The sequence below is a fragment of the Rhincodon typus genome, chromosome 26 (genome assembly GCF_021869965.1).
Source record: "Rhincodon typus isolate 14 chromosome 26, sRhiTyp1.1, whole genome shotgun sequence".
Classification (NCBI taxonomy): domain Eukaryota; kingdom Metazoa; phylum Chordata; class Chondrichthyes; order Orectolobiformes; family Rhincodontidae; genus Rhincodon; species Rhincodon typus.
The window spans coordinates 12,537,885-12,547,126 of record NC_063357.1 but is presented as its reverse complement, the minus strand read 5'-3'; the positions used below and the strand labels follow the sequence as shown (position 1 = coordinate 12,547,126).

Genomic DNA, 9,242 nt, shown 5'->3' with positions numbered 1-9,242 from the left:
CGAAACGTCAGCCTCTCTGCTCCTATGATGCTGCTTGGCCTGCTGTGATAATTCTCAACTCCACTTTCTTGCCTTTTCCCCGTAATCTTTGATTCACTTACTGATATATAAAAAAGTAATCTGTTTATTTCCGCCTTGAATATACCTAACCACCCAGCCCCTATAGCCTTCTGTGGTAAGGAATTCCATAGATGCACTATGCTTCGGGAAAAGAAATGTCTCTTAATCTCTGTTTAAAACGTGCAACCCATTATTTTGCGATGAAGCCCTCTGGTCCTAGATGCTCCCAGAAAGGGAAACAACCTTTCTGTATCTACCCTCTCAAGTCCCAAAGAATCTTGTATGTTTCACTAAGTTAGCCTCTTGTTCTTCTGTGCTGAGTACAGGCTCACCTACTTAATCTCTCCTCATAAGACAAGCCCCTCCGTACCCAGGTCTAACCTCGCGAACCTTCTCTGAACTGATGCCAGTATATCTTATAAGGGGCCCAAAACTGTTCATGGTATTCCAGCTGTGGTCTGACTGGGGCCTTGCATAATTTTAGCAAGGCTTCCCTATTTTTATATTGTTTTCCCTTTCCAATAAAGGCCAACATTCTATTTGCTTTCCCTATTACCTGCTGAACTTGGCTGCTAGCATTTTGTGATTTTTGATTTATTACAGCTGTAAAGTACTTTTCAAGCCTAACCACAGTAAGAGACATGGCAGATAATTTGTGCACACAAGATCCCACTGACAGTAATAATGTGATAAAGAACAGATACTTGTATTTTAGTGATGTCAGTTGATGGGTAGACATTGTCAGCACACCAGGGAGCACTCCCTGTTCTTCTTTAAATAATGAGGAGTGTTCTTTTATGCCTGTCTAAAAGGGCAATATCTCATCCAAGAGACAGCGCGTTTAACAATGCAGCACTCCTTCAGTAATGCCTAGATTTTGTGCTCAACTTTCTAGAGTGGGACTTAAACCTACAATCATCTGATTCAGAATGAAGAATGCGACCAAATGTGTCACAGCTGACACTGTACGGTGTAAAATAATCCTCCTAAAGTAAATAAGTTGTATGTATTACACAGCATTCATATGCTCAGGACATCTTAAAAGTGCTTAACATCAACAAGCTTTTAATGTCGATAAATGCAACAACCAAGCCAGGTAAGAAAATAACTAAATATACAGCGATAATTTGTTCTTTATTGCTGGTTTTTATCTCTATCAATCAAATCTGATGTCATTTTGAGAGTGCAGAACTCAGTTTAATATCCATTTATTTTCACAGCTGCAATATAGAACTTAAGAAAAGTCTGATTTTGTTTTGTTAGGGTACGAGCTGCTCAGACTGAGTTGGGACAGCAGATCTTGGCAGATTTTGAAGAAGCTTTTCCATCTCAGGGGTCAAAGGTGAGAATGTCCTGCTAAAGTTTAGTTGCTTCATACTACCCCCATTAATTTGATAACTGTTTGAACATCCATCTCCATTTTCTGTCAGTGCGACTTTCTGTACATTGTGCTGCCGAATACTTGATATTAGTAGAGAAAATGAATTGTTGATCTTGTCCCAGATCCTTGTCCAATGTAAGTAGACAAGGAAAAAAATTGCATATGAAACAAAATGGGAAAGTGCAGTGATTTTTCATCCAGCCCCTTAGCCTCTGAAAATAGATCAGCATAAGATGAGGATCCCTGCACAGTTCAGAAAAGTCTCATCGAAAATGCAAATCAGTCCTTCCTATTTTGAAATGCTGACCAGTTTCAATATATTTGTAGTATTCCTTGCCTGTTACGATCAGTTATTGTCAACATAACAAAGGCAGCAGCAGCAAATTTCAAATCAAAACGTGTCCTGGTCACCACAATGAGGAAAACAAATATTTAGAAATGCACAATCTAGTTTCTGTTTGGATGTTCTGTGCCAAGATTGTATGATGTTATTTCACCTATCCAGTTTACTTAGCTCTGTTTTTATGTGGAACTATGAAGTGGGAAGCTAGATTATTTTTCTACTTAGAAAGAGGGAATAAAAATGTTGGTAGGGGAACCTGTTGGCATATCTAATATCTCAGATACTAGACTAGTGCCATTGGGAGTCAAAGTTGGAGGAAAAAAAACTTTGGATTTGAGAGATTTTGTTTCCAGTTTTGCATTAAAATTGTATTCCTGTCAAAGTTAAATGACCTTCTGAATTAAGGGTCAATTGAGCTTCACCTTTGAATTTAAAGTTTTCAGCATAACCTCAGTTTGGGAAGACTGAAGTCATAAACATTGAACAAAAATGTATTTTATGAATCATGTCTATGTACGTTGAGCAATTTCAGTACTAAATGAAAACTGGTTTCCTGACACATTGAGCTGCAGTCATATTAAATCATAATTTCGTAACTGCGATCCAACAACATGAGAAAAAAGGCTTAGTTTCTACAATAGAGGATATACCTCATGAGCATTGGGTTATGATAGTCCCTCCTGAAATACAATAGACCCATAACTGATGTGTAAAAGAAAACGTCTATTGTATTCATTGAACACACATGTAATTTTTGGTGAATTTTCCTTTTCATTTTTGCAGAGGCCAGCGGGTCCCAGTAATGTTCTACGTGATGCCTGCCTTGTTGCCAATGTGCTGGATCCCAAAATTAAACAGGAAATCATTAAAAAGTTTACAAAGCAACATCTTTCAGAGTACCTTGTTCTGTTCCAAGAAAACCAAGATGTAAGCACGAAGCTGAATGAATACTTTAGCTTGCAGTAATTATTAGCAGGCTCAGAAGGGCGGTCTTTGTTCTGCAGTTGGCATTTGGAACCATTGTTTTTTTTATAAGAATGAAATTAGGAGTCCTACTGGATGAACTCAAATTTGCACTTCAGAGAATTTGCACTTTGGAAAAGTTAGTTTTAAGATTTCTGCTCTTGCAGAATTATTCAATGTTTGGTTTCAGTAGCTAAACCATGGAAAAAAGTAGTGACCATGGTTGCCGTTCCTGATCACTATTCAGTGACTCCTGTTGGAAAGTTCCTTCTGTGGTCAGTGCTGGGACTGGCCTCAGATGTGGTGCTCTCCACGATCTTAATGTTATGTTTCGATTTGGTGTGAAGAATGCTAGTAGATTGCGAGACTGAGATTCTGGTGCTTCCAGGAGAGTTGAAGGACAAAATTAAATTGTTATTCTAGAAATATGAGAATATATATCTTGTTATGGTAATATAAGGTTATAAAAGAAAAGCAAATTGGAAGGTAAAGCTTACATGACCTTGTTAGTATAACAGGAAAGACCTTGTTATGAATTTGTGAACCACTTGACAACCCTGCATTCCTGGACCCATACAAGTTGACTGATTCATAACTGTGTTGGGTCAAAGGCCATGAAATAGACTAAACAGTAATTGGATCATCTATTTATATTTACTTTCATGGCTTTGTCCCTTGTGTCCTTTATTGTAGTTAAACTTTTGTTGCCATTCTGTTAGCGAGTTTGTTAAAGCGAGGAGCAAACAAATTAGTTTGATGCTCAGTCTTCTACATATAGTGCATTTCATATATTGTACCTGTAAGTTTAATGGTCTGTTTTGGTGTTGCATGAGATTCATCAGGATCGGAGTCTTAACCTAGTGATCAGCAACCCAAGAGTATGCATGCAGTATTTGCTAAGGCTGGATGATGGGAAGACTTAATGAATCAAGCTGTTTTACTTTGCGGCTGTGAGAAATTTGCACATAGGAAGCTGACAAACAGCTGCTGAGGTTATGCATTTGGGAAAACTGCATTGTGTTCTGAGCCTTGTATGTTAATACTTTGTTTAGGTGGCATGGCTGGATAAGATAGATCGACGCTATGCATGGATTAAACGCCAACTGGTAGATTATGAAGAGAAATATGGCCGGATGTTCCCACAGGAATGGTGCATGAGTGAACGGATCACTGTGGAGTTTTGCCATGTCACCAGGTATAAAGCAGATATGTGATGTTAATTGTTTATCCTCTATTTTTATCAGATTGCCACGAATTCCTCTTGTGCTTCCAAAAGCAATGAAGGGCATGGCTTCCCTAATATACAGGTTTTATTAGACTGTCATCTCTTATTTAAAAAATATCCTTTATGGTGACCAGATGCAATAGCACCTGAAACTAAGACCCTACTTCGGAAGCTGTCAAAATAGGAAATGCTAAATAGAACGTGAGAAACATTTTGATTTTTGCCCGAGTTTGTTAAGTTAATTCTTCTCCTTTTCTTGAATATGTTGAAGGGGTTGAAAGGTTATCGGGGTTTGGGTTAGGGTGTCAGGTTTTGGTGGGAATGTGGGTTTGAGATTACACTCAGATCTGCCATGATCCTGTTGAATGGTGGATCAGGCTGAATGGCCTACTCTTGTCCTTTGTGTGTTTGTACGTTTTAATGCTCAAAATGTGAGGATGGGAATGTTTCCTAAAGACATGTTTTCCCCACTGTTTTAGGATTGAGCTGGCTAAAATAATGCGCACAAGAGCCAAGGAGATTGAAGTGAAGTTGCTGCTGTTTGCAATTCAAAGAACAACAAATTTCGAGGGGCTGTTGGCCAAGCGGTTCTCGGGCAGCACGCTGACGGATGGGATTGTGGTAAGAAGTTATGGGAAAAGAAATTAGTCTCCAAGTTGAAGTTTCCTTTGCCCAGTTTAATTGGTGGATCACTGATCGACATCATCACCAAGTCTCTAGACACAGCCAAGTCCCCATGACAGAGTTTTGCTCTCTGTCTCTGCTAACAGCTTACTTAGTGCACTTATTTAAATTTTATTTCAAATACCTGTTGAAATCCATCACCCACCTTTTTCAGTTTGTCAATTCCTTATTTTATCTGTTGGTCTGACCATAAAAATTTCTCATAAGACATAGAAGCAGAAGTAGATCATTCGCTTAATCGAGTTTGTTCCGCTATTCAATGAGATCCAAAGACTCAAGACCGCAGTGTGAGAGAAATTCTTCTCGTGTTTGTATGAAGTGGGTGACCTCTCATTTTTAAACAATCCTCCCTGGTTCTGGGGTTTTCCCATAAGAAAGAAAATCCTTTCCACATTTATCCTGTCAAAACTGCTCAGGATCTTGTATGTTTTAATCATATTGCCTCTTGCTCTTTTAAACTTCAGTTGATACAAGCCTAGCATATCCAACTTTTACTCATTATACAACCTGCCCATTCCAGGTAATAGTCCAGCAAACCTTCTGTGAACTATCTGCAAGATATTTACATCCTTCCTTAAATAAGGAGACCAAAACTGTACACAGTACTCCAGGTGTGGTCACATCAATGCCGTTTAACTGAAAAGGAATCTTCCTACTTTTGCAATAAACAATAACATTAACGTTCTTAGTTTCTTGCTGTATCTGAGTATTCATATTTTGTGATTCATGCAGCAGACACTTAAATCCCTCTACATCTCAGAGCTTTGCAATCTCTTGCCATTTAAATATTATACTTTTTAAAAATTCTTCCTGCTAAAATGGATTTCACATTTTCCCATGTTATAGTCTATTTGACAGATTTTTGCCCACTACACCCATCTATATCTTTTGGTAGCTTCCTTATGTGCTCTTCAGAATGTACTATCCTACTTACATTTGTGTCATCAGCAAATTTAGCAACCATAACTTTGATCCCTTCATCCAAATCATTTATACAACCAGAAGGAAGTTGGGATCACTGGCCTGATCACTGTGGCACATTGCTGTTGCTTCTTACTGACCAGAAAATGACCCAGTTATGTCTACTATGTTTCCTGGTTAGCTAACCAAATTTCTACCCATACCAATGTGTTACTCCCTACACAATGAGCTTTTATTTTCACAAAATCCTTTGAGGTAGCACCTCTGAGCGTCTAAGTACATTGTATCCACTGATTTTGCCCTTATTTCACAGATTTTCATTTTTCTTTTTGAAAACTCCAATAAATTGGTTAAATGTGAATTCTTATTTGCAATCATGTTGCCTCCACCTGATTACCTTTTTTTTTCTAGAGCTCTGAAGTCTTTAATAATAGCTTTTAACATCTTTCCTCTGAGTTGTTGAGCTAACTGACCTGTTTTTTTTTTGTCTTCCCTCATTTTTTTGAATGAAGGAATTACATTCACTATTTTCCAATCTAATGGTACCTTCACTAAATACAGGGAAGTTTGAAAAGCTAAAGCCAATACATTCACTATTTCATTTGCCACTTATTTAAATTCCTCAAATGATGTGCATCAGGATCTGGGAATTTGTCAGCCCACCGCTCCAACAATTTGCCCAGTGCTCACTTCCTTGATTTGTAATTCTGTGTGTTTCTCTCTCCTTTCCATTTTCTGATTTACAGTTATTTCTGGGAAATTATTTGTATGCTCAATAACTAAGACCAATGTAAAACACCTGATTATTTCATCTGCCAAGTCTTTTATTTTCCAATAGTAATTCCCTAGACTTGCTTTCTGTTGGACCACTGTTCACTTTGTAAACTATTTTCTTCTTTAAATATCTGTTGAAAATCTCTCAATGTGAATTTATATTTCTAACTTCATTTTTCTCATACAATGCTATCAGTTTATGTGTTTAGTTTTGAAAGCTTCATGCTTTCACATACAGAGGCTTTAGTTTAATCTTTTAATTATTATTTTGTAACCTCTAACATTGTTGATTTGCTCTTAGATTTGTAATCTGTATCCCTTGTTGTCATGGTCTGTTTATTGTTTCCCAATCGTTGTTGCCTTGTCTATACTGTTTGATTTGATCTTGCCAGATTGGATCCCTGGACCCAACTATTTAGTTTAAAACCGTCTGTACTTCCCTAGTTAGGCAATTCACTAGGACACAGCCCCGACATGGTTCAGGTGTAGATTGACCCAACATTAGAGCTTCTACTCACCCCAGCGTTGGTACTAATGCCCATGAACTGGTACCCACTTCAACAGTTTTCGATATTTAAACTAGTTAATTTCTCACATGTTATTTGCCCCCTCCCAATTTCTATGTGCTCCAGGTATTAATCCAGAGATTATTACCTCTGTGGTTCTTCTTAATTTGGTACCTAGCTCCACATATTTACTATGCAGAAACTCTTTGCTTGCCATGCCTATGTCATTGGTACCTATGTGGACCATAATGACTGGATCTAACTTCCTTCCACTTTAACCCTCAGCTGATGTCCCAAATTCAGGCACTGGGCAGATATCTCCGCTTTCTGGAGTCTTGGTCTTTGAAAAAAAACTGTCAATCCCCTAGTGTCCCCACTACTACATTTGTTTTGCACATCCACATGAATGGTTTCTTGTACCACGATGGCTGTGGGCAGTTAGTTCATCCGCATTGCAGTCCCTGATCTCATCTCAACAAGCTGAAAGAACTTTAGGGCAAATGTTGGACAGTTACTAAGGCCGCTAGCCGCTGGTCCTCTGGGTCCCTTACCTACTTTAGCTCCCCTGTCCATGAATAACAGATCAAATCAGAAGATCTGTTGTGCTAAATACCGTGATGCCTTCTTCCTTCTCCACCCCAACCCCCCAAATGATCTCACTGCTGTATTTAATGTAATTTAATTAACTGCTTAATTATTATTTTATTCAATTATTTGTTTTCCTTTTTTAAACCTAGACTATATTCTAAATCTTAGGTGTAGATTAAATTGTCATCTCTCACAAGGTATTCACCAAACAGCTTCCTTCCCTGTAGTCAAGAACCGAATCCTGTAGAGAGAAAAAGTTAGGAAAAGCAAAGCAAAAGCACTTTTTCCCCCTAGCTCCCCTATTCGCCCAACTCCCTGTTCAAAGTAACACTCAGTGCAAAATCCACTGAGATGCTTGAGTTGGCTCTACCTCAGGTACAGAAAAGCAGTTAGAATCATAGAATCCCTACAGTGCAGAAAAGGCCATTCAGCCCATCAAGTCTGCACCGACCCTCCAAAAAGCATTCCAATTTAGCGTGGCCAATCCACCGAACCCGCACATCTTTGGACTGTGGGAGAAAACTGGAGGAATCCCATGCAGACATGGGGAGAATGTCTGTGTGGAGTTTGCACAGTCACTGAAGGCTGAAATTGAATCTGGGTCTTTGGTGCTATCAGGCAGCAGTGCTAACACCAGTGCCACTGTGCTGCCTAGTTAGTTAAAGTAGTTTCTTTAATTAACTGACTTCAGATACTCTCCATGGAGACCTTGCAAAGCACTGCTTAAGCCTGAATGAAGTATAGAACTTAAAGAGTAAATTGCATTTGAACATAATATATAAACAATAGAAATAAAATAAGGTTTTTGCAATGTGTTTATGATCCCCCTTAATTATCCAACTTGCAGTACACTATACAAAGTTGTATTAAGGTGGGAGGAGAGAGGACTTTGAATTCTAAAAGTCTATTTATGTGTAATTGGTACATTAACACATTTGCTTCTGTCTTTCCATTTGCCCTATCACCATGTGCATTTGAATCAGTGTCTCCGGATATCAGAAGTGAGAAAAAAAGCTTCCATACTTATGGGATTGTTTCTCACAGCAAAAGAAGCTGCAGCTGGCATTGCAGTGGCTGTTCAGCATAAATACAGCATTGAAGGTTATTTTGTCTGCAGCAAAACTCCTTTGTTGATCTCCCGGAAGTGCACTGCAACAAATGAATGTTCCAAACTGACCAATTTGAAGTGTTCTTTTTTCATCTGTGTAGGCAGCTTTGAATTGTTAGCAGAGTTGCCAAGAAAAATGTCTATGGTCGTCTTCAAAGTTTCAATGTTAGTGTCTGGTTTAAGTTTATTTATGTGCAAGAAACTTGCATTGCATTTTCAGCAGACAGTGTTAGTCAGATGCTAATGGTCCTTGACAGCCAGACCTCTGAACTCTTTCCGCATTCTTTGTGACTAATTACTTTCCTCGTGCCCACACGCCTGTCGGCAGTGACTGGCCTTTTTCATCCCCTCAGGCTGGTGTCTGGAAATTTGCTGAGCATTAGTTGAGAAAAATGAGCCGAACCTGCTGATGGGTTAAGTTAAGATGCTATGCTCAACATGCCACTGTTCTCTCTGAGTCACTGTCTGCTGGTGTTGTGGGCCCTCCTGTGTAATGCAGAAGGCAAAACCATGAGTAACAATCTAATGGTAGATTTACAAACTGACATTTTCCATCAATTTGAAAGACTTCATGATTTGTTGATACTAATAAGTTCAGATGCTTTTATTGTGGAACGTAGCTATTATTTGCAACTGTTATGTCAAGGCTTCTTAAGACAGTTACGATGACGGGTCATTGATCTAAAATG

General features: G+C 38.7%; 1 protein-coding gene across 1 annotated transcript in view; it reads left to right on the top strand.

Annotated features, from left to right (window-relative positions):
• vps53 (VPS53 subunit of GARP complex) overlaps positions 1 to 9,242 on the top strand; it is a 229,999-nt gene that overhangs the window by 118,108 nt on the left and 102,649 nt on the right. The window contains exons 8-12 of the mRNA XM_048612349.1: positions 1,324 to 1,402; positions 2,568 to 2,711; positions 3,800 to 3,942; positions 4,452 to 4,593; positions 7,143 to 7,294. Of these exons, the coding sequence (XP_048468306.1) occupies positions 1,324 to 1,402; positions 2,568 to 2,711; positions 3,800 to 3,942; positions 4,452 to 4,593; positions 7,143 to 7,294 (660 nt within the window). The remainder of the gene's footprint in view (positions 1 to 1,323; positions 1,403 to 2,567; positions 2,712 to 3,799; positions 3,943 to 4,451; positions 4,594 to 7,142; positions 7,295 to 9,242) is intronic.